The sequence below is a fragment of the Ovis canadensis genome, chromosome 26, assembly GCF_042477335.2.
Source record: "Ovis canadensis isolate MfBH-ARS-UI-01 breed Bighorn chromosome 26, ARS-UI_OviCan_v2, whole genome shotgun sequence".
NCBI classification, from domain to species: Eukaryota; Metazoa; Chordata; class Mammalia; order Artiodactyla; family Bovidae; genus Ovis; species Ovis canadensis.
The window spans coordinates 22433244-22458939 of NC_091270.1; the positions used below are offsets into that span (position 1 = coordinate 22433244).

The window sequence follows — 25696 nt, forward strand, 5'->3', positions numbered from 1 at the left end:
ATTTAGTAGAACCATGTGTAAACCATGCATGATGCTTTTGTTCCTTAGTTAACAGTTAATATTCTATTTCCTGTTTTATGGGTGATTTTTCTGTTGGTTTTTGATATTGTAATTGGGAAGATTCTTCATCAGAACAGTCAAACACTCATTCATATAATAACAGAAGGCCAGATGGCCCAGGTTTTGCCTGGTCTTGAGTATACCATGTTCATTTAATTATTCTAGAGTCTTGAGCATAACCAATTCAGTGAGTTTTGGGGGTACTCATAACCCAAGTAATAATAGGAATATTTGGCCTTAATTGTACTTCATGATATAAAGTCATGTCCTCTCTGTCAATTAATGCCCAATAGCAGGCTACCAATTGTTTTTCAAAAGGAGTGCTGACATTAGGAAGTTTTTGTAACCAACATCCTAGAAGCATTCTTTCCCCTTCTTGTTTTAGCCATAGACTCCAGTTTGCATAATTCTCATCCATAGACACCTGTACTTTCATAGGGCCTTCTCTGCTGCTGCTGCTGCTAAGTTGCTTCAGTCGTGTCTGACTCTGTGCGACCCCATAGACAGCAGCCCACCAGGCTTCCCCGTCCCTGAGATTCTCCAGGCAAGGGGCCTTCTCTAATAGGCCATAAATCCAAAGCAGTTTGAATGGCTATTTTAGCTTGTTCAAAAGCCAAATTCTGTGCCTCTCCCTATTTGAAATTATATTTCTTCCTGACTACTTTATAAAGAGATTGTAATATCTGCCTGAGATGAAGAATATGCTGCCTCCAAAAGCCAAATGATCCTATAAACTTTTGGGACTGTTTCTTAGGGTGGGGAGGAACAAGCTCCAAAATTTTCTGCTTGCCTTTAGGGAGTATTTCTTGTTTTCCTTTGTTCCAAATTATTCCTAAAAATTTTACTGATTGTCTTGGCCTTTGAATTTTCTCAGGATTTATTTCCCATCCTTTCATTTTTATGGGCTGGATAATTACATCCAGCTGAGTCCTCACTTGTTCTTCATCAGATCCTTCAAAGAGATTATCATCAATATAATGAGTAATCTGCATTCCTGTAGGTAGAGCCATCTCATCCAAATGCTTAGCAGCAATACCATGATAAATTGTAGGGCTATGAATATATCTTTGGGGTAGTGTAGTAAAGGTATACTGTCGCCCCTGCCACATGAAGACAAACTGATCCCACTGTTTGGGATCAATAAAGAAAGCATTAGCTAAATCTATGACAGCATACCAAGTACCAGCATGTTTCTGCACTTATTCAAGTTAACAACATCAGGGATGGCTGAAGTTAAAAGCCTAGTATGTTTGTTAAGTTCTCTATAGTCTACTGTCACCCTCCAAGATCCATCCGATTTCCTGACAGGCCATACAGGATTATTTCATTTTATTCGAGTAGGAATTAAAACTCCTGCATCAACATATTCTTTAATAGTATTAGTAATTTCTTTTTTCCCTCTCTGGAATACAGTACTGCTTTTGTGTGACCACCTCAGTAGTTTCTGGGATGGTCACTGGAGGCTCCAACAATTTTCCCACTACCACTGGAACTACTAGTTTAATCATGTGCACACAAAATTGGTATTTTCCATCATCTAGGTTTAAAGTGAGCCCCTTTAAAATATCTATTCCAGTTATGTATTCCGGAATGGGAACTATCATAACTTGATATTCTCTCTTAGGTAAATAGCCAGTTTTCATGTATAATGAGGTTTGTACAGCTTTAGATTCTTTTCCTCCTAATCCTGAAATAATAACTGTCTGCTCCTTAAAGATCTTTGGATTTCCACCTCCACCCCAGTATCAACTAATACTTTAGTAATTGTTTTAGATCCATTTTCCCAAAATATCTGAATTTGCACATGTGGGCAGATGTCTTTAGTAACCAATCTGACTTGGAAAACTCCAGGGCTTGGCCTTCCCTTCGTTTGAGCAACAAATCTGAATATAACAGAAGAAGCAAGAGGAGAAATGACCTGGGAAAATGGATTATTGTTACCAAGATCTTTAGTTTCTACTTCAGCCTTTTGGATATGAAGGCCTTTCTCTTTATGCTTCCTGGTGGTTCAGGCAGTAAAGAATCCACCTGTAATGCAGGAGACCTGGGTTTGATCCCTGGGTTAGGAAGATCCTCTGGAGGAGGGCATGGCACTCCAGTATTCTTGCCTGGAGAATCTCCATGGAAACAGGAGCTTGGTGGGTTACAGTCCATGGGGTTGCAAAGAGTTGGACACCACAGAGCAACTAAGCGCAGAGCTTTATACTTCTGCCATAATGCCACAGCTGTTTTTCCATCAATTTCTGCAAAAGACACTCCAGCTTTCAACAGTGCAGTAAACATATCTTTCCTGACATTTGGTGCTTGCCACTGCCATTATTTCCACCATTACCTTTTGCTTTGGGAGTTTCCCATTCTCCCAGATCTCCTAATTGCTGCACTTTCTCAATAACTTCCTGAATTGGGCTTCCAGTTTCAGAGAACAATGCTGCTTTTGCTGCTGAGTCGCTTCAGTCGTGTCTGACTCTGTGCGACCCCATAGACAGCCGCCCACCAGGCTCCTCCATCCCTGGGATTCTCCAGGCAAGAACACTGGAGTGGGTTGCCATTTCCTTCTCCAACGTGTGAAAGTGAAGTCGCTCAGTTGTGTCTGACTCTTCGCAACCCCATGGACTAAAGCCCACTAGGATCTTCCGTCCGTGGGATTTTCCAGGCAAGAGTACTGGAGTGGGTGCCATTGCCTTCTCCACCAGAGAGCAATAAAATCACAATAATGTTCTTACATGCAGCTGGAGCAGTTTTAATAATTTGGTTACAGCTACTTGCATCCAAAGCAGTATCATGTATAGTAGCTGGTCCCTGTCTATCATATAGAGAAATTTTCATACCCTCTTCCTTCAATCTTTGTATACACTCCCGTAGTATATACCAAGATTTGGTGCAGGCTGGCCAAGAGCCAAGAGTAGGGTATTTAATTCCATGTCCCGCAGCACATAATTGTAGCAAAGCTACAGGTCCCTGCCGATGATTAATATTCTAATCACCAAAGGCTTGTTGAACTTGTGGGTCATGGAATATAGGGATAAATTTAATACAGTCTTGGTCATCTGGAACTATTCCATGACCCCCTGTTTCAGATAGTTGGACCAGCCAGGCTACAAGCGGCTCTCCGGCCTGTTGCATGCTATGGAATGGTATATCATTTATCTCTTTTGTATAATCCTTATATATAATTTTAGTCGTAGGAGCATGGCCCCCTCTTTGCTCCATCTTTCCGCGTAAAGCCAGTTGTGTCTGACAAAGTGCTCCTTCCTTTGACTTTTCTACACTATCATCGTCATCCATGTATTCATCATCCTCCTCATTATCCCAGATATCGCCGTCCCAGGTAGCAGGGTCCCAATCAGGGCAGGCATGGGCCAAGACAACCTGTACCTTGAGTTGATTGACTCGCCCCTTGCGGTGAAGATAATTTGTATTTAGCCACATGCACTGCTGCTTTCTCTGACACTGTCTGGTATCTAGAAACTTGATCAGGTAAGACTCAATTTTGACATTGCAACATAGCCATGTGGCTTTGTAAATCCAGCATTTCTTTTTCTATTTGTACCTTTTCAGTTTCCACTTCTGCCTTCCTAGTATGTATTTTCCTATAAGCCATGAACAAACACCAACCTTGTCTTCCAAAAAAGAATCTGTTCCTTACTTTTCTTGAAGTTAACCATGGGAAGCTGTCCCAACATGTCCAGCGGCTCAGCACACCACATTACAGTGTCCCAATTTTCACATAGTCCAGCTCCCTTTCTCATTGCTGAGCTAAACTGCTAAAAGAAGGATCTTCCCATCCTGGAATAGGATCAACTTTCCCATGAAAAAGCAATAGCATCTCGAAACATGCTGACTATGCCGAAAACGTTTTGCTTTGCTTCAGTGATTCTTTTAAAGAATTCAAGATGTAGTCCACAGGTTGGTAACAGAAACCAATTTATTAAAGTACTTAGGCTAGTACAGATCAAGGATCAAAGCGAAAGGAAAGAAGTGAATTTACAATAGCACTTAGCAGATGAATCTCACCCATCCAGAGGAAAGCACCTTCATCTGGCTTGCAGCAGCTGGGCAGTCGCCGTGGTCAGCACACCAGGGTCCCAGTGGGAGCACCGTCCACTACAAACGTCCATGCATGGGGGGGACCACGCCGTGAGTCTGGGTGTGTGCCATTTTATAACTTACAAAGTTCTTTGTTCTCAAAGGAGTTCAAAGAGTTTGCACATGAGGGAAATGGAAAAAAACCTGATTGGCCCTTTGATTGGTCAGATCAAAGGAGAAAAACAGTATTCCCCAAACCCTACTGTTCCTGATCTTTATCTACTGTTGATGCTTTTCCCCTTTCTTGGTGGATGTTTTCATGATGCTCCCATTCTTCGTGATGTTTAAGTACATAAGCTGTTTAAGTACAAATAATGTCTAAGTACACATGTTATTTGGGTACAAGCCATGAACATAGTACATCAGGTCACCATCTGGTACATACTTCATCAAAACAGTGACCTAATGGCATAACTTTAAATTATTAAACAACATTTTTACTATTATTAAATAAAATTTTGTTATTAGATATTAAATAACACTTTGTTATTTAATATTATTAAATAATATGTAATATTATTATTCAATAACATTTTAAATATTAAATAACATTAAGTAACATAAATTATTAAATAATGCTAAATTATTAACCACAGCACTACAAAGGGACACCTAGGAGGCAAGGGCTGCAACAGTTCTTTGGGCCCTTAAGAGGCCAAGAGACTCTACCTCCAACCACTAAGCTAAAAAAAGGGAATCTGTGTGTCTGTCCTCAGATTAAGCCCATTTTTTCTGTTAGCATTTAAGTTTTACATCACTTTCTTCCTGTCTCATGAACAGGTATAACAATCCTCCCATGAAGGGGTGGTTTGTGAGCTGATTGACTAATCGGAAGAGATGGAGACAGCTACTTTCAGATTTTTAATGGTCTTGTCAGAAAAAAAACAAATTGGTGATGTCTAGTTCCTGGACAATAAATTTACTTTGTCTAAAAGCCCCAGAAGAATGGAGAGGGCTGACTCTGAATGATAAATTCTCTATCTGTTCATCCCTCTCATTTCCCAGCGCATCTTACCTGGAACAGGCAGCAAGAACAAGAAGAGCAACGCAAAGAGAAGGTAGTAGAGCCTCATGGCTGGCTGGCTTCCCAGCTGAGACTGGACAGGACGGTGTGCTCACTCACTTTATAAAGGCTCCAGGTCCACAGCCATAGGGAGAAGCATTCAGCAGCGGCAATTCCTGTAATATTACAGTGATGACAATATGACGTATTTCCTGATGCTTCATGCCAAGATTGCTTACAAAGCAGACCACGCCCATCCCCCACAGGAGTTAATTACAAACCTCAAAGCACAGGGCTGTTTTGATGCCTCTGAGCTCTGGGTGCTCCTGTAGGGCTGGCTCATGTCTGGCTGTCTGCGACGGGAAAGACCTGCCCACTCCTGGATGCTGTCCTGGGGCGTATAGCTGGAAGCTCACCTGTGCCCACTGTGGTCCTTCTAAGCTTTTACCTTCTTCCTAAAGTCCTGGGAGAGTCTGAGGGCTGCTAGGAGCCACACCAGTCCAGTCCAAGGCTGGTATATTCAGAATCCAGGTGTAAACTGGGGCTGGGTCTCGCCCTAAGCCTGCAGAGATACCAGAAATGGTTATGAACCAGGATAAGCTTTTAAGTAGTGTGGGAAGGGAGGAAAAGTGGGCTGCATTCTGGAGACCCTGCCCTTGTGTCCTTGGCCTGTGACGGAGTGCGACATCTCAGGTCAAACACAGCTTATACTTTACTGCGGTCTGAAAACCACCAAATTCATGACTCAGGAAGGTGTCTCATTTTCCTTTATCAGAGACAGTTGGATGATGTATTTAATATGCTGGTGTCTCCTTACTGATGATGTCACTCCCTCCACAAATGAGGGGCTTTGGAAGATGAATTTATGACCTTCTCCTCCTGAGAAAAAGAAGGAGGTTTCTATGCAATTTTAACAGAAAGAACGAGGTTTCTGAGAAAGTTCTGAAAGAATGTGATTTGTGGGAGAACCCTGACATAAAAAAGAATGTTTCTGAAGAATCCTCAGAGTACAAAGTAAGTTTCTGAGGAAATTCTGACAGAAGTTTTCTGAGGGGAATCTGACAAAAAATTAGATTCTGAGGATATTTTGAGAGAAAGAAGGTTTTCAGGGAATTTTGAAAGAGGTTTTCTGAGGGGAATCTGACAGAAAGATGGATGTTTCTGAGGATATTTTGAGAAAGAGAAAGCAGTTTCTGAGGGAATATTGATAGAAAGATGTATGTTTTTGAGAGAATTCTGACAGAAAGAAAGATGATTCTGAAGGAATTTTCACAGACAGAAGGAGGTTTCTGATGGAATTCTGACAGATCTGAAGGAATTGTAACAGACAGGAGGAGGTTTCTGATGGAATTCTGGCAGAAAGAAGGAGGTTTCTGTGGGAAATGATGAAAAGTAGGAGATTTCTGAGGTAATTCTGACTGAAAGAGTGACTTTTTAAAGATAGTTTTCATCTATAGGTTTTACAGAATATTGAGTAGAGTTTCCTGTGGTATACAGCAGGTCCTTATGGATTGTCTGTTTTATACGTAGTTGTGTGTATACTGTTGTTCTTCAGTCAGTAAGTTGTGTCTGACTCTTTGTGACCCAATGGACTGCAATATGCCACGCTTTCCTGTCCTTCACTATCTTTTGGAATTTACTCAAATTCATGTCCATTTAGTTGATGATGTTATCTAACCATCTCATTCTCTGTCACCACTTCTCCTTTCGCCTTTACTCTTTCCCAGCATCAGGGTCTTTTCCAATGAGTTGGCTCTTCACATCAGGTGGCCAAAGTATTGGAGTTCAGCAACAGTCCTTTGAAAGAATATTCAAGGTCAATTTCCTTTAGGGTTGACTGGTTTGATCTTCTTCCAGTCCAAGGGACTCTCAAGAGTCTTCTCCAACACAACAGTTTGAAAGCATTAATTCTTTGGCGCTCAGTCTTCTTTATGGTCCAACTTTCTCATAAGTAAATGACTATTGGAAAAACAATAGCTTGACTAGATGGACCTTTGTGGGCAGAGTGATGTCTCTGGTTTTTAATATGCTGTCTAGGTTGATCATAACTTTTCTTCCAAGGACCAAGTGTCTTTTAATTTCATGGCTGCAGTCACCATCTGCAGTGATTTTGGAGGCCAAGAAAATAAATCTGTCACTGCTTCCACTTTTCCCCCTTTTATTTGCCATGAAGTGATGGGACTGCATGTCATCATCTTAGTTTTTGAATGTTGAGTTTTAAACCAGCTTTTTCACTCTCCTCTTTCAGCCTTGTCTATAGGCTCTTTGTTTCCTCTTCACTTTCTGCCATGAGAGCAGTATCATGTACATATCTGAAGCTGTTGATATTTCTCCCAGCAATCTTGATTCCAGACTGTGATTCATCCAGCCCAGCATTTCACATAATGCATTCTCCATATAAGTTAAATAAACAGGATGACAATATGATAGCTATACACTAAACAATGTCAAATTTGTGATCTCTGAAGAAGATTTAGCTTTGGGACCAGGGACCAGGCTTGATCACTCAAGAGCTTTTGTGTAGCAGAGTTTTATTAAAGTGAAAAAGGACAGAGAAAATTTCTGACATAGACATCAGAAGAGGGAGTACCCTACTCCTAGTCTTATCAAGGCCTTCTATACTTTGCCAGGCTCACTCCCACAATATACAAGCTTAGTCAGAATGTCCATGTCCAGCTAGATACGTTGCTATTATATAATCATTAGTACAGAGCTTAAGGAGAAACATCCTTGAGCAAGATGAGTTATTTTGTTGTGTAATCATTAGCTCTGGGCTTAAAGTAAGTTAGTCTTAAAGATTGTTGTTATAACAACTCAGAGTTTAAGAAAAAATGTCTTATGTGACTAAGACAAAGCAATATAGAAAGAAACCATTTGTCCCTTTTCTCCTCCTCGAGAGCTCCAGACCCCTTCTTCCTTGAGGGCCCTGGACTCCTTATCAACCTTCCTAAGGCTTAGCTTTCTCAAATCTACAGCCGTGTCTTACTCCTTTCCCAATTTTGTACCAGTTAGTTGTTCCATGTAGGGTTCTAACTGTTGGTTTTGTTTTTTTTTTGCCCTGCATACAGTATTCTCAGGGACAGGTGGTTGTCTGATCTTCCCATCTCTTTAAGAATTCCCCACCGTTTGTCGATCCACACAGTCAAAGGCTTAAGCATAGTCAATGAAGCAGAAGTAGATGTTTTTCTGGAATTCCCTTGCTTTGTCTATAATCTTACAAACGCTGGCAATTTCACCTCTGGTTTCTCTGCCTTTTCTAAATCCAGCTGGTACATCTGAAAGTTCTCAATTCACATACTGTTGATGCCTAGCTTGAAGGATTTTGAGCATAATCTTACTAGCATGGGAAATGAGTGTAATTGTATGGTGGTTTGAACATTGTTTGACATGGCCCTTCTTTGGGATTAGAATAAAAACTGACCTTTTCCAGTCCTGTGACCAGCACTGAGTTTTCCAAATTTGCTGACATATTGAGTGTAGCACCTTAACAGAATCATCTTTTAGGATTTGAAATAGCTCAGCTGGAATTCCATCATCTCTGCAAGCTTTGTTGGTAGTAATGCTTCCTAAGGCCTACTTGACTTCACACTCCAGAATGTGTGGCTCTAGGTGAGTGACCACACCATCATGGTTATCTACATTCTTAAGACCTTTTTTGTATAGTTCTATATATTCTTGCTACCTCTTCTTAATCTCTCTTGCTTCTGTTAGATCCTTATTGTTTCTGTCCTTTACTGTGCCCATCCTTGCATGAAATGTTTCCTTGATCTGTCCAGTTTTCTTGAAGAGATCTCTAGTCTTTCCCGTTCTATTGTTTTTCTCTACTTTGCATTGTTCATTTAAGAAGTCCTTTTTACCTCTCCTTGTTATTCTCTGGAACTCTGCATTCAGTTGGGTCTATCTTTTGCTTTCTCCCTTGCTTTTCAAGTCTCTTCTTTCCTCATCTATTTGTAAAACCTCCTCAGACAACCATTTCGCCTTCTTGCATTTCCTTTTCTTTTGGATGTTTTTGGTCACTGACTCCTGTACAAAGTTATGAACCTCTCTCCATAGTTCTTCAGGCACTCTGTCTACCATATCTAATCCCTTCTATCTATTTGTTGTATGTGTATGTCAGTCCTAATCTCCCAATTTATCCTTCCCTCTCTTGGAACTTGCTATTCTTTTCCTTTTTCCTATAAGAAAATGATCATCTTTAGTATTTCTCCTAAATAATGATTTTGGATTCAAAAGTGCCTTAATTCCAGCTGAGGAACTCATGAGGGCTTGGGGCAATTGTTAGCCTTTCTATTTCTCTAGTATTCTGAGTAAATTTGATGAGTTCATATGTATTTATGACACAATTGCACACATGTTTTGGGCTGAGTTAACGATTACAATTACTCCTCTTCTTTTGTTGTTTTGAATTATAGCCAAAGACCTATTGCTTAGAAATGGTTGGGGAGGGTGACTACTTCACTTACGGGCATTGTGCTGATGATTTCTATTAGTTGAGTCATAAAGATGCATGAGACATCTGAGGCTGTCAGTTTACATATGCATATTTATTATATGCATTGTATTTATATGCATTACTAGAATTTAAAACACCCATTTCCAATTTATTTTCTTTATTTAACTTTAGTCAGCTCTGCATCATATTGTGTTAGTTCTATAGAAAAGGGAAACCAGAACCATCTTAATGAGTTTTATTTGAAAACCGCTTCCATTAGTATGCAAGCTAAACCTATATTTTCAATGATTATTGTATATTCCAACTTATCATAGTTATCAATTTATCATTTATTAATAGTATATATTTATTATATTTTCCCAATTCTTTTATCTAATGCTGTGTACTCTGCTAGAAAAGCTATGACTTCTTAGCTGTTTGGGAAACTGAAAACTGTCAAAAATGGAAAGAGGCTTTTAGCCACGAGGTGTCATGGTTTGTCTTTTCTTGAGTGGAACGGTAATGGCTAACTTGCATTTTGTTAAGGTATAATAACATGGGATTAGGAGTCAGAGTCTGCTTTGCTGAGCCCAGATGTTTTACTCCTTCAGCCTTATCACCTCCTATTCTATAGCTGACACAATTTCCCATGGTGTATGCCAATGCAGAGTACATCATGAGAAACACTGGACTGGAAGAAACACAAGCTGGAAACAAGATGGCCGGGAGAAATATCAATAACCTCAGATACGCAGATGACACCACCCTTATGGCAGAAAGTGAAGAGGAGCTAAAAAGCCTCTTGATGAAAGTGAAAGAGGAGAGCGAAAAAGTTGGCTTAAAGCTCAACATTCAGAAAACGAAGATCATGGCATCTGGTCCCATCACTTCATGGGAAATAGATGGAGAAACAGTGGAAACAGTGTCAGACTTTATTTTTGGGGGCTCCAAAATCACTGCAGATGGTGGCTGCAGCCATGAAATTAAAAGACACTTACTCCTTGGAAGAAAAGTTATGACCAACCTAGATAGTATATTCAAAAGCAGAGACACTACTTTGCTGACTAAAGTCTGTCTAGTCAAGGGTATGGTTTTTCCTGTGGTCATGTATGGATGTGAGAGTTGGACTGTGAAGAAGGCTGAGCACCGAAGAATTGATGCTTTTGACCTGTGGTGTTGAAGAAGACTCTTGAGAGTCCCTTGGACTGCAAGGAGATCCAACCAGTCCATTCTGTAGAAGATCAACCCTGGGATTTCTTTGGAAGGAATGATGCTAAAGCTGAAGCTCCAGTACTTTGGCCACCTCATGCAAAGAGTTGACTCATTGGAAAAGACTCATGCTGGGAGGGATTGGGGGCAGGAGGAGAAGGGGACGGCCGAGGATAAGATGGCTGGATGGCATCACGGACTCAATGGACGTCAGTCTGAGTGAACTCCAGGAGATGGTGATGGACAGGGAGGCCTGGCGTGCTGTGATTCATGGGGTCACAAAGAGTTGGACACAACTTAGCGACTGAAATGAACTGAACTGAACTGAACTGATGCCAATTCTGGTTTTATTGAGCATATGAATCTAAAATAATACAGTATCTTCTGTGGCAAACTATGTCATATTTAAAAGCTTTTTTTTTAACTTTTAAGTTTTCAAAAATGTAATAATATGATAAGTGAAAGTGAGTGAGTGAGTGAAGTTGCTCAGTTTTGTCCGACTCTTTGCGACCCCGTGGATGGTAGCCCACCAGGCTCCTCCGTCCAGGGGATTCTCCAGGCAAGAATACTGGAGTGGGTTGCCATCTCCTTCTCCAGGGGATCTTCCCAACCCAAGGATCGAACCAAGGTCTCCCACATTGCAGGCAGATGCTTTAACCTCTGAGCCACCAGGGAATAAAATGATTAAGTGTTCATTAAATATAAGTTAAAAGGAACCTATTGGTTTGTATTATTCAAATCGAACACGAACTTCATTAACAAAATTGTTTCTTTATTGAATCCTTGTTTTATTTTGAGTGGATTAGGCAAATAAGGGGGAAAGAGAGCATGAAATAAACTAGACAAAGATGAAGGATTTATTTCAAAATGCCATTCAGGAAATTTGTGGGGCAACCAACTTGTATTTTCAACCTTTGACATTTATCTCTAGTCTTCCTAGAATATAACTAGTCTTCATCATCTCAGTTTTGAGGTTCTTCAGTTACAAAGGATATCTTAACAATTATGGATAATCAAAGTTTTGTCAAAACATTTATATTCATATAAAAACCCAGAATGTTCTAGATAATTTATTATTAACATATCCACATCTGACAGTTTTGTTATCTCAGGAACTTTCAGTGTAACCAAATTAAACCAAACTTTAATTCAGTGCAACTGAATTAAATCAAACTCACTAAAATGAGTTAAGAACTCCCATGGAGGTATGTCTGTGTGTGTAGAAACACAAAGGAGGGAGAGATTGCCTTGCTTTGTGAGGTGGGTGTGGAGGGCATCTGGAGGAAGGCTAAGCAGAGGTGTTTGTGGAATCATTTGTCCTCATTCAATAGATCTTTTTTCCATCCTGTGAAACCTGTGTCCTGTAACATTCTTGTCCTCTCTCTCCTCCTTTCCTTTTCTTACCTCTAAAGTACAAATCCACCTGCAATGCAGGTGGTGCAGAAAATGTGGGTTTGATCCTCGGTTTGGAAAGATTCCCTGGAGGAGCGTGTGGCAACCCACCCCAGTATTCTTGCCTGGAGAATCCCATGGACAGAGAAGCCTGGTGGGCTACAGTCCATAGGGTTGCAAAGAGTTGGATGACTGAAGGGACTGAGTACACACGCAGCACAAAGTATGAATGATCCAGAATTACTGTTCTGGTGGAAATGATTCCAGCCAGAATGTGGAATTATCTCGCGGCACATATGGAAAGAATGAGCAGTGCTCACTGAGTTCTTAGCTCTCTGTCATCCACCCATGAACCTCCTCACAGGGAAGACGTCTTGTGTTTAACTCCTCCAGAGCCTGGGGAAAAGGGGTGAGACCAGCCTCAGCTAGTGTTGGCAGGACTGAGTGGGATGAAAGCCTCCAGCTCAGGTGTCCTGTTAGCAGGTTCATGTGATGAACAGACCTTGAATCAGGCCACCCAAGTAGGTCTGTCTTAACAATGAAAATGATTTTTGTTCAGAGTCACATGAAGAAGAAGGCTGATATTCCCCTTTAGGTTGGCAAAACTACCTATTGTTATTTCTTACCCTTATGATTTTTTTTCTTATTTTAAAACTTTATCTTTTTAAAGAGAATCACCTTTAGGATATGAGATGGCCTGTCGTTTAGTTTAGTCTTGTAGTTCTTAAGATGCTGGCAGTGCATTGAGAAGAAGTTCCCCAGGGATGAATACAAGTAGAATTAGGACATTTATTTCCAGTCAATGGAGAAAAAACAAAGTTAAGAGGAGTCTGTATAATTTATCCTCAAGTTCTGGAGTTCTGGGCCAAGCTGGAGCCTGTGAAGTTCATGTATGTGTTCTAGAGTTTGAAGAGCCTACAGTTGGCTCTTATCAAGGAGATTTTGATCTGGGAGCTGGCGTTGGATAGGGAAAAAATACCCACCACTTTCTACAACATCTTTTGTCTTCATTACATATGCCAATGGGCTGTTCTATGGTGGTGCAGCCTCCGTCTTTGCACACCCCTTTCAGCCGATTACATTGTTTCTGTCCTGGAATAAGGCCAGTCCTTGCTGCACAGAAAGAGATTTAACAATGTCATTAATTCACCATCCATGTATTGATAATGTACATAAAGCAATACATTTACAGAAGAATGGCTTCGAGATAGAATAAGTGATATTACCTAGTATTACTACTACTATTCTTTGCACACACTGTGGTTTCTCCTGCATCAGGGAAATTACACTGGCTTCTTCCTTTGCCAGAAGCACGGAGGGCTCCTTGCAAGTGGTTTATCCATGAACACTTCTAGTTTTCAGCTCAAAAGGCATACCTCAAGAAACTCTTCCCAGATGTTGAAAATCGACCATGACCACAAGCTTCAGGCACTTTTAAGACTCTGTTCCTCTTCATTATACTTGGCAAAATTTATAATTATAGACAAATTTGTTATCGATTACCTAGTGTCTGTCTTTTGTACCGTGGGAAGATCCCCTTCCTTTTGCTCTCCACCGCATCTTTTGTGTTTCCCACAGCCCATTGGAAGTAGCAGGCGCTCAGTACACACTCCTTACCACTGAGTGCAGTTACGTATTCTTTGACGCCATGCACACTATTTGTCTCTTATTCCTTCTAAAACTTCCTGGCTTCAGCCTGTTTTTGACTGTCTGGTCCCCACTCTTGGATATACAATTGTATTTGTGGATGTCCAGTCCCTAGAAACTTCTCTAAATCTTAAGCCTAGATTTCTTGAGTCTTATTTTCCTGTCAGTTGTTTCTAGTCTTTGTTCTAGAATAATCTTTTTCAAAATTGTTTTTCACCCTAAGAGTGAACCACTGCTGTATCCTTTGTCCTACTCCAGTGATGAATTTTGGCTGGATCTTTACTTCCAGAAGAACTATCCTCCTTAACTTTTTCTTTTTTAATTAAAAAAAAAAAAAGGTCCTTAACATGGAATACGTATGACTTTGGATGGAGACAGTAATTTATGTTGAATTGAATTTAGCTTAAGTGGTGGAAAGCAAGCATGAACAAAAAATTTTAAGAAAATAAAATATTCACTAATCAATCATGCAGACATAATTGTCTTGAGGCAATTGCTTTCAGCAATCTGAGAATTTATCACTATTATCTAATTTTAAGGAACACCGATCAGGAAAATCTACAGACTAGTGTAAGTCGTCCGAATAATAATGCCAGAATATTAAGCCAACTGGACATGCCTACCACAAATTGAAAAAAAAGAGTTTAGAGTTAAGTGAAGTAACATGTTTCAAAGACATTGTGATTCCCCAAAGAGGAACCTTAAAAATCTTCTCAGGTTCCTCAGTGTCTAATTAGGAGATTAAAAAGCCTGCAAGAAATTAGAGTTACCACTTTGTGGGCATAGATTAATGGAAACAACACTGACCCAGATTAAAATACTTGGTTCAACAATGAGGTCCTACTATAAAACACATGGAACGCTGCTTAATGTCATATGGTGGCCTGGATGGGAAGGCAGTTTTGGGAGAGAATGGATTCATATATATGTATGGCTGAGTTCCTTTGCTGTCTACCTGAAACTATCACAACATTGTTAATTGGCTATGCTGCTGCTGCCGCTGCTAAGTCGCTTCAGTCGTGTCCGACTCTGTGCGACCCCATAGATGGCAGCCCATGAGGCTCCCCCGTCCCTGGGATTCTCCAGGCAAGAACACTGGAGTGGGTTGCCATTTCCTTCTCCAATGCAGGGAAGTGAAAAGTGAAAGTGAAGTCGCTCAGTCGTGTCTGACTCTTAGCGACCCCATGGACTGCAGCCCACCAGGCTCCTCTGTCCATGGGGTTTTCCAGGCAAGAGTACTGGAGTGGGGTGCCATTGCCTTCTATAGTCCAACATAAAATAAAAGTTAAAAAGAAATACTCAGTTCCAGCTGTAATGTTGCCCCTACCTACGTGATCTTAGTGAAAACATTCTTTATGTGGACATGGATCTTCTTATCTGTAAAATTAAGAAATTAACTATTAAATTGCCTTCTAGCTTTAAGTCCTCAACATTGTATAATTTTACATTAGCTGTCACTGCAAGTGTGTCGTCTTCTGACAGAACTGAGGGCCAAATGAGAATTATGTGAACTCCCTCGAGAGTTCACAAATCAAGGGGGCAACTATACCTCAGAGTTCCTAAGACAGTCATAAATCAAGTAAAGATCAAACAAGTCAATATATTCAATTGTATTTGAAAGAATGTTATAAATGATTCAAAGAAGAGAGAGAGTTACCCAAATGAACCCAGATGTTGAGAGGTGGAAACACTCTGCCGTAAACAGTTTTACAAGCATCTGAACGACCCAGCCTGAAAATGGCACGGTCCCTTTCTTCTTTATCTCCTTGAATATTCCAGCTTCTCAGTCATGAGCACCAAGGATGTGCCTCCAGCTGTCAGAATTCCTTCCTGCTAATTTTGCATTATGCTTAAAATTTTGCCACCGAAGTGCCACCCCAAATTTCTGTGCTTTTTCCAGATTCCCCTGCCCCCTGCTGGTTTTTAATAACTTGATAGAATTCTTTTTTGTTGTTGTTGTTGAGTTGTCTTACACACCTAACTTGCACCCTTCACAAATATTCCTTTGCCAATAGACTCCAGGTCACTTTCATTCACTAACAAAGTCTGACCCAACAGCTGCCATTTCCACTGTCTCTTTTGGAGATGGGGGCCCTTGTGAAAGCTACTTGATTTGTATCCTTGTGTCAGATGTCAAGGCTTCTCCCCATCCCCCTAAATTTGAGCCCCCTTTTGTAATCATGGAGCTCTTAGAACTTGTTTTCTGTTGGTGAAAATCCTTGTCCTTCTTCCCAATTTGGACGCCATCAGTTCTAAGGAGGATGCTCATGTTGGACCTCTCTATCCCTGAGACTGTGCGTTAGGGTCTGAGTCAATATGGCCATGGTATAACTCAGTGTCCGAGTAGGTCTCCTAAGAACCCAGGTCTACAGTTATTCGCCACCTACCTTTTGGTATTATAGCCAAAGAGAGAAGGAGAACAGAAAGTAATAAATGGAGTCTCATGGTTGAATGCCTGGTAGAGCAGTGAGTAATCAGGAACAGCAGGATACAGCGCCTTTTATTTACTTCTGCAGACCAAGAGTCCTTTTAGTCAATGAAGCTTAACAAGTAAGAAAATAAAACAGCTTCCGCTGGAATGTTTCCAAACCCTGGGCTCTCTAAATTTGGTGACAAATTAACCTAACCACTGGAGACCAGATGGCTTATCCTGTACTTTATCTGTGGGCTCTCACATTTTTCAGGGGTCACTATCTCTGACCAGCATCTTTTGAAGGATCATTGAGTGCAAAGTCCTGGTTACCAAAAAGTCCTCTGTGTTGCAAGGGGACTCTTGATCATACGAGGAAGAAAATAACTGCATAAGGTCCATTTCTGGAAAAAAGAAGCTGTACTTTTAAGTTATTTCTTTAAAAGAGAGGCCAGTATCACGTATGTATTTTGTTCTTAGTAGCATCTAAAAGGTAAATACACTGAGTTCACATTGAAAACTAAAATTTTCTCATCCGTTATAACCCTTTGTATAATTGTCCCATATGACAATTGTTGGTGAGAACAGAAGAATCAAGAGCACAGGATTTCCTCAGTCACCGTGATTGTCTAAAGACTCTATGTCAAAAGCTTAAGGAGACCCGCAGCCTTTCCATATAGCCAAAGCTATGGTTTTTCCAGTAGTCATGTACAGATGTGAGAGGTGGACTGTAAAGAAGGCTGAGTACCAAAGAACTGATGCTGTTGAACTGTGGTGTTGGAGAAGACTCTTGTGCCTTAAATCTCCAGAACTTACTTATCGACCAGTTGTAAGTTTGCACCCTTAAATAGGGAGAAGAAAATGGCCACCCACTCCACTATTCTTGCCTGGAGAATAGCATGGTCAGAGGAGGCTGGAAGGCTACAGTCCATGGGGTCATAAGAGTTGGACACAACTTAGCGACTAAACCATCACAACCACTCTTAAATAACATCTCCCTAATTCCTCCACACCAAGTCCCTGGTAACCACCATTCTGCTCTCTGTTTTTACGAGTTTTGCCTTTTTACATTCCACATAAAAGTGGTATCATACAATATTTGTCTTTCTATGTTGAACTCAACTCACTTTGACATAATGCCCTCAAGGTACATCTATGTTGGTGGAAATGACAGGATTTCCTTTTTTTCTCATGACTGAATAATATTTTATTGTATATGCACACCCTATCTTCTTTATCCATTCATCCATTGATGAACACTTTGGGTGGCTGTCATATCTTGGCTATTGCGAATAATACTGGAATGCTGGAATGTGGGAGTGCAGATAATTCTTCAAGATTCTGATTTTATTTCCTTTGTCTATATACCCCAAGGTGAGATTGCTGGATCATATGGTGAGTCTATTTTTACTTTTTGAAGAACATCCATGCTATTTTCTGTAACGACTGAATCATTCTACATTGCACTAACACTGCACAAGTTTCTCTTTTCTCCACATCCTCACCAACACTTGTTATCTCATCTTCTTGATAATAGCCATTATGGTAGATGTGCAGTAATATTTTATTGTGGTTTTGACTTGCATTTCCTGATAATTAGTGACATTGAGACTCTTTTCATGTACCTATTGGTCATTTGTATGTTTCTTTGGAAAAATCTGTTCAATTTCTTTGACCATTTTTTTAAAAATTGGGTTATTCGGTTTTTGGTTTTGAGTTGTATGAGTTCTTCACATATTTATGCATATTAACCCTTATATGATGTATCATTTGCGAAATTTTCTCACATTCTGTAGATTGCCTTTTCATTTTTAAAACTTTCGTTCATTTATCTGTCTTTGGTTGCGTGGGTCTTCGTTGCTGCCTGCGGGGTACTCTTTAGCCCTGGTGCGAGGGCTTTCCCTTGTGGTGGCCTCTCTTTTTGTGGAGCACAGGCTCTAGGTGCAGTCTCTCAGTGGTTGTGGTTTATGGGCTTAGTTGCCCCATGGCATGTGGGATCTTCCCAGACCAGGGATGGGACCCATGTCCCCCGCATTGGCAGGCAGATTCTTATCCACTGCAAATCCACCTTTTCATTCTGAAGATTGTTTCTACGGCAGTGCGGAGCTGTTTTCAGTTTGATGTATTCCTGCTTGTTAATTTTTGCTTGTTGCTTTTGGGGTCACATCCCCAAAAATCTTGTTGCCAAGGCAAATGTCAAGTTTTCCCCTGTTTTCTTTTAGGAGTTTTATGGTGTAGGATCTTATGTTTAAGTCCTTAATTCATTTCAAGTTAACTTTTTGTGAGTGGTATAAGGTAGGGGTACAATTTCAGTGTTCTCCATGTGGTTATCCAGTTTTTCAACACCGTTTGTTGGAGAGATTGTCATTTCCCCATTGAATGTTCTTGGCTCCCTTGTCAAACATTAGTTGATTTCATAAATGCTGCAGTATATGATGAAAGAAGGGGAGTCTTCACTACCAAACCACACTTCCTTAATCATTGAAGTTTTACATGTGACTGAAAACCGACTCCTTCTAAGGACAGCTTTGAGGTATGTAGTTGAACTCAAGTCCTAAGGGCATTCAAGGAAAGGGAGACCTTATGATTCTAGGGGAGAAAGTGAAATTGTAGTCAGAAGTTGTGACACACCGAAAATCTATTTAAAAGGGGTATTGAAAGCATACCCTTGGAAGAGGTTACTATGTTTTTTACAGTAAAAAATGTTTAGTTTCTAAAAAGGACAATTATTTGTGTAGAGGAAAACAATTGAGAATCTCTAAGTTATGACAATGTTTCCTCATTGCAGGAGGACATCGATATCTTTTTGTTGTTAACTGAGGTTTTATTTGTTAGTACACTTATTTCTGTTGGTCTTAAACCTTCTGTTCCCTCCTTTTTGATCTCATCTCTTTGCAGTTATCTGTCATGCACTTATAATACTTATATATCACCTCAAATTATTTCCTCTTGCCTCATTCCAGTTTTCTCCCCTTTCCCTATGTATATCTCCTCCACTCCCAGATCATTTCTAGATTTGGGTTTGCATTTTCTTTGAACTCTCTGTGTGTCTGTTTAATTGCACTGTATATAAAGATATCGTCATCTTTGCAACTTGTTGGTTAATTTTTTTTTATCTTTCTGTGACAAATTTTTAAATATTTGTTAAATAAATGGGCTTTCTTACTTTTTTTCTTATGTTTTTCACTGGTGTATAATTGCTTTACAGTGCTGTGTTAGTTTCTGTTGTAAAATGAAGTGAATCAGCTATATATGTATGAATGTAAAACCCCTCTCTCCCACTCCACCCCCATCCTACCCATCTAGGTCATTGTAGATTGCCCAGCTGAGCTTCGTGTGCTTTATAGCAACTTTCCACTGGCTACTCTACGCATTGTAGTGTATATATATCAACCCAAACCTTTCTTACTTTTAAAGAGATTTTCTGATCTGAAAATGAGTCTCAAAGCAGTATCAGGGTAAATGTGAGCTCATTATATATATATATATAGATATAGATATAGATATAGATATAGATAGATATAGGCAAGGGATGATAGAAGTTGATAATAAAAACAATAATGTTTAATATATACATTCTAAAATGTTTAGACACAAAGACATTTCCTTTTTGATGATTTTTCAAGTTTCATTTCACAATCTTCTTATGGGGTGCTTGATAATCTGAATAGATAACGGGCGTTGGAACTAGAAAAAGAATCCACCATGTACAACAGCATTTCCATTTTCTTTGGCAGGTGGCAACTGTATCTTCTGTCAATTTGCAGGTGTCTCTTCTGCAAACGCCATTCAGATTGAGACAGTGGTTTACTGCAGATGATAAACCACTTTAGAAGAAGAGTCCGTAAGATCATTAGTCCATGAAGGGAATATAAACCTGTAAATTATGGTGTGAGATTTAAAAAGTTCTAGGATGAGCATTTCTACATGGAGGAAAGAAATTGGACAAAGAGTCCATCCAATTGCTTCATCACATGCACTGGCTCCTTTTTACCCAAGAGCCAAAATAATTACAAAGTCTTCCCTCCTTTCCTTATATGTTTAGTCTTCAAATGTAACCTTGGTAAATGTTGAACAATGAAGGGATGGACAAAATGTATGTTCTAAATACACCAATGTCCTTATTTTTACTCTTTTATATGGACCTTCAACAAGTATTTCCCAAATGTCTTCTATTCACTGGGCATTTTTTGCACTAGCAATAGAACAGCAAGAACGGCAGAAACGTTTCTATTTCTCATAGCACCTGCGGTCAGTGGGGAAAAGCTGACCATACAAAAATAGAATAAGATAATTTCAGAAAGTGATAAGTGGTTAGAACACAATAATACAATAATGGGGCAGTTATAATGGGGAGGATGGAGTTAGTAAAAATGGACTGAGAAAGGCTTTCTGAGGATAGCATTTAAACTGAGATTTGAGTGATGAAAATGAAATAGACAAACAGATATCCATGTAAGGAAATGATAGGCATGTAGGGAACAAGGTCCCTTGCTTAGTTTATTTGAAGAACAGAAAGACCTGTGTGGATGGTGCATATTGGAGAAAACAATAACTTTGATAAGAAATGAGGTGACCTTGATTTAACAGAGTCAGGACATTTGGGGCTTGTAGGTCACAGGAAGCTTGTAGACTCATATAGCTAACATTGCAGCTTCTTTCTGTCCGCTTCTCGGTGTTCAATCTTCTTTAAAAATGGCATTTTTACCTCCTATTTCCTACAATCCATTTAGATAAGGGGTAGGGGAAAGTTTCACAAAAATAGACCCTGTGAGTACTTAGTTATGGTACGGGTTTATTCTATACTAATAGAAAGAGGAGAGTGAAAAAGTTGGCTTAAAACTCAACATTCAGAAAACTAAGATCATGGCATCTGGTCCCATCACTTCATGGCAAATAGATGGGGAAACAGTGGAAACAGTGACAGATTTTATTTGGGGGGGGCCTCCAAAATCACTGCAGATGGTGACTGCAACCATGAAATTAAAAGACACTTGCTCCTTGGAAGAGAAGTTATGATCAACCTAGACAGCTTATTAAAAAGCTGAGACATTACTTGGCCAACAAAGGTCTGTCTAGTCAAAGCTATGGTTTTTCCAGCAGTCGTGTATGGATGTGTGAGTTGGACTATAAAGTAAGCTGAGTGCTGAAGAATTGATGCTTTTGAACAGTGATGTTGGAGAAGACTCTTGAGAGTCCCTTGGACTGCAAGGAGATCCAACCAGTCAATCCTAAAGGAAATCAGTCCTGAATATTCATTGGAAGGACTGATGTTGAAGCTGAAACTCCAGTACTTTGGCTACCTGATGAGAACTGAGTCATTTGAAAAGACCCTGATGCTGGGACAGTTTGAAGGCAGGAGGAGAATGGGATGATGGAAGATGAGATGGTTGGATGGCATCACCGACTCAATGGACATGAGTTTGAGTAAGCTCCAGGAGTTGATGATGGACAGGGAAGCTTGGCATGCTGCAGTCCATGGGGTCACAAAGAGTTGGACACGACTGAGCAACTGAACTGAGCTGAACTGAATAGAAAACCTCTCAGTCTCTTCACGTTTCAATCATCTCAGAAAGAAGTAGAGGTTATTTTTTCCTTCCAAATTAGATATTATCTACCTGATTCAATGGACAAGGAAATTTTCATCATGGAGTCTATCAATCAGAGGAAAAGTAAATTTTTAGATATTCTCAATGATCCTTTCAATTAAATCTTAAGAAAGTAAAAGGTACTGGAAAGCTGAAAATTGGTCATTTTGTCCAGACCATTATTTCCTCCCAGTAACTTATATTAAGGTAGAAAATTTAATTTACTAAGTAGCTCTCCAGTGGTAGAGCCAAATAAACTAGACTTCTAGTAAAAAATCTATCTAAAGCAAGAGTTAGGAAACAGATAGTTAATAGCTTCACTTTGCGCTTAACCTGTGTGTTGAGAATTTGCATAGTGTCAGAATTTCACCACTCAAGAAATAATACAAAGTCCATTTAACAACAGATGAAGTCTATTAAAATTTTGAGTGTAATCTTGTTAATTATATTTATATTTCTCTGTTGAGGCCATTCCTAGCTAAGAATGATAAGTCAATATTTTTATTTTTTTTGTTTTTATTTATTTTATTGTTTCATTTTTCATTTTATTTTTTTACTTTACAATACTGTATTGGTTTTGCCATACATTGACATGAATCCACAGGTGTACATGAGTTCCCAGCCATGAATCCCCCTCCCACCACCCTCCCCATATCATCTCTCTGGGTCATCCCAGTGCACCAGCCCCAAGCATCCTTGCTGGGAAGTCAATATTTTTAGATTAAAATTTGGTGTATGTTCCCGTTTACTGTAACAGAATGACACAGACAATATACTCACTTGCTCAAGTAACTGAAACATGTTTGAAGGGGAGAATGGAAAAGTAAATCAACATTGACACTTGATAAACATTATTTTTTGAATAGGAAGAGAAGAGTATTGCTTTAACCAAGTTAAAGTTTGTCTGAACACAAAAATCCAGGTAATATTTCATAGTAAAATATAGCTTCAATTCCGTGAAAATCAGAAATAAAAGATGAATGTCCACAGTCAATATTACATAAATATAGTTTTGAAATTTTTGAACCATGTCATGAGTCATAAGAAGGAAAGTCAATGGCTACTTGAACCCTTCCTTCAGTATCTCCCCAGATGCCACAGGAATGATGTAAGTAACATTTTGACAGAATGTGCAGGGGTGCCAGAAATCACAGGGTACCATCAATGCATCAGAAACGGGGAAATAACTGGAAGACACAAACCAAATACCATAAGGTTGCAAGAAAGATTTAAACTTTGGCCAAGATTACAAGTTCGATGCTCTCAAGCTACTGCTGTTATAGAAAAAGTAAACCTTAGAGAATATCTTTGAAATATTTCTACTCTTGAAAATGGTATGTTAATGTCCTAAAATACTCTCTTTTTCAAGGAGAAAAGTCTGTGAACTGAAACTTGAGCAGTGGGCCCTCTGTATTGGTCAACTGGGTAGGTGGAGGGTTTCCTGGAAGGTCAATGCTGTGATCACCAGTCCGAACGTGGGGACTGACTCTTGGGTTTTGCACATTGCTATTTGGTTAAGACTGGAACCTGGGAACTAAGAAAAGAAGGGAAGAGGTTTGCAGTGGTAGCTTTGGATGGCTACAGAAACACATTTTCTATTGAGACCGTAAGAACATGGCAGACTGAGTATAGTAAATGAATTTATTGTGAAAGAAGATCAGGAAGGCAAGACATTGTGGGTACAGATTAATGGAAAAATAACATGTTTGGTCCTTCAAGGACTAAAGGTATGGAATCGTCCATGTGAGCAGATAATCATGTTCTTTACAAAGAGTGCAAGTGGAATAATTTACAGATAGCTTTTTTAAAGAGCCCCTTAGTGATCTGGGTTCTCAAAGAAAGCTAGTTAACGAAAATCCAAATAGGAAAGGACCTGCTGTGGAGAGAAGGGGGAGCTGGGGGAGCAGTGTACATGGTTTGTCTTACAGTCTTTTGGGCTCCTCTCAAAAGTCTAATATTTATTCTTAGCCTTGAGGATTTATGATCATAGAGTCTCATATTTCGTGTGGCTGTCTCCATTTCCCACCTCAATCATTTTTTCCCTACAGAACTCATGCATTAGTATTGCAAACTGTGTTTTCCTCCAAACTGCCTTGTTTTGCGGGACTAGGTTTAGGTTGAGGTACCTATTCTGTGTGATGCTATTTAACATATGAAGCCCTTCCGAAAATGTGGACCAGCATTTGATCTTCTCAGTAACCTCTTACTGGGGACTCTAATTCTCTTTCTGAAACCCTCTCCTGGGTCTGTGCTATTTACATAGCGTGGCCCAGTGGCCAGTTTAAATGAGACAGGGTTATGCCTTAGTTCTGATACAGTGATAAGCACTCCTTTCACTTTGCAAAGATGTCTAGTTCAGATTTTAGAAATGTTCATCCTGCTTCTATAATCACGGCTACACCTCTCCCGTAACGAGAGCTGTGCTCATTATTATGCTGGTTTGTCAGTTCCTTCAGGAGGCAAACCTACCGGACAGAGTTCCCCAGGACGCACCCTCTGCACTAAATCCTGTCGCTAGGTCTCTGTCCGTCTGTTTCTGACCCACTGAATAGATATAACAATAGATGCTGGTGGAATCCAATCCTTTCCGATCTACCTGCCTACCAGTGGGTCACTGTGCCTCACCCAGACATCCCAAGCTACAAAGTAAGGATAAAGCCGAATGTGATGCCATCCATATTCGGCTAACAGCGAAGGGATGATCTCTCTACCGTCCTCCCCTGTTGTCATCCTGTTAGGTTTATGAATCTGTAAGACCGCTTCCAGAGTCTTGTCTGACCTTCCCAACAGCTTCCTGAACTGTGGACCCAGGTAATCAGCCGCCACCTTACCTGGGGATAAGAGGGTCAAGAAGAAGAGCACAGAGAGCAGCAGGTAGAGCCTGGCGGGGGAGCAGCAGCTGGAGGGAAGGAGCGTCCGCATGGCTTCAGCTGGGGGTCGCTGGGCAGGCAGGTCCGTGGCCTTTTATAGTGTCCCCTGGGCCTGCGGTTTTTCCATGGTTAGTAGAGCCTGTCCAAAAGAGAGTTAACTCACAGGAAATCTCCAGGGAAAAAAGTACACGGTGTGGTGGAAACTCAACGGATGAGAAAGCAGAAGCTGATGCCATGGGTTTCCCAGATTCAGGATATCCGAGCTGTCTGCTGTGTTCCCTTGTGGGGAGACCCTCCCAGCATGGGACTGATGACCTTAGCAGTCAGCGGATGAAGACGTAGTCAGTTCCTCTTTATGTTACATGGAAAATAGAAATTGAGTTCTGTTTCACATTTATAATATCTAGAATTGAAAATGTTTGCACATTTTGCCTTTAAAATTGCTGTTTTAGTTGCTGTACAGTCTTAAAAATTATTTATTTGTTTTTGGCTGTGCTGGTCTCCATTGCTGTGCGGGCTTTTCTCTACTTGTGGCAAACAGGGGCTACTCCCTAGTTACAGGAACAAAAGTGAGGAAGTCCATCCCCCTTCTCCAAGCTCCAACTCTCCCTGGAAGGTCCATCCTTGAAGCAAATTGGCAAAGGAGTCTGGGAAATGTGATCTGCACCTTCCTGGTCCCCGAGTGACTGGGAAGCATGGTGTCAAAGAGGGAACTGGAGCAAAGAGACTCTGGGGAAGTGATGCCACAGTGGATGCAATGTTAGAAAGTTCGAGCAGTCAGAGTTTTTTTCAACATGCAGATGTTTCATGTGATTATGTTGTAAACTCATTCTGCATTTCTTAGAGTTTAAGTCACCTAGGGAAGCAGTGTTCCAGAGTGAAATACAAGGAGAGATATTGAACTGGGGATGATTCATTCCGGTAATGGGATCTGACGATAATTGGGCCAGAAGGTGGTTAGACCCTGAAAAAGACTTAGAAGCAAAAACAAGAGAGAAG

The 25696-nt window shown here is 40.2% G+C and overlaps 2 protein-coding genes across 4 annotated transcripts in view; one reads left to right on the plus strand and one right to left on the minus strand.

The window, feature by feature from the left end:
* LOC138430985 (zinc finger protein 705A-like) overlaps positions 1–25696 on the plus strand; it is a 108618-nt gene that overhangs the window by 8395 nt on the left and 74527 nt on the right. The window lies entirely within an intron of this gene.
* Positions 13114–16274, minus strand: LOC138431157 (beta-defensin 130B-like). The gene is made up of 2 exons (XM_069573380.1): positions 16213–16274; positions 13114–13291 (listed from the first exon to the last, which is right to left on the minus strand). The coding sequence occupies exons 1-2, from the start codon at positions 16272–16274 to the stop codon at positions 13114–13116; spliced, it is 240 nt and encodes a 79-aa protein (XP_069429481.1).

What these genes read in the sequence shown, in the direction of transcription:
- LOC138431157 (XM_069573380.1), bottom strand. Translation starts at nt 16,274, where the DNA reads ATGAGACTCCATTTATTACTTTCTGTTCTCCTTCTCTCTTTGGCTATA. An exon ending in GCTATAATACCAAAAGGTAG is followed by an intron (nt 13,292 to 16,212) that starts GTGGCGAATAAC and finishes CTGTGCAGCAAG; the next exon opens with GACTGGCCTTATTCCAGGAC.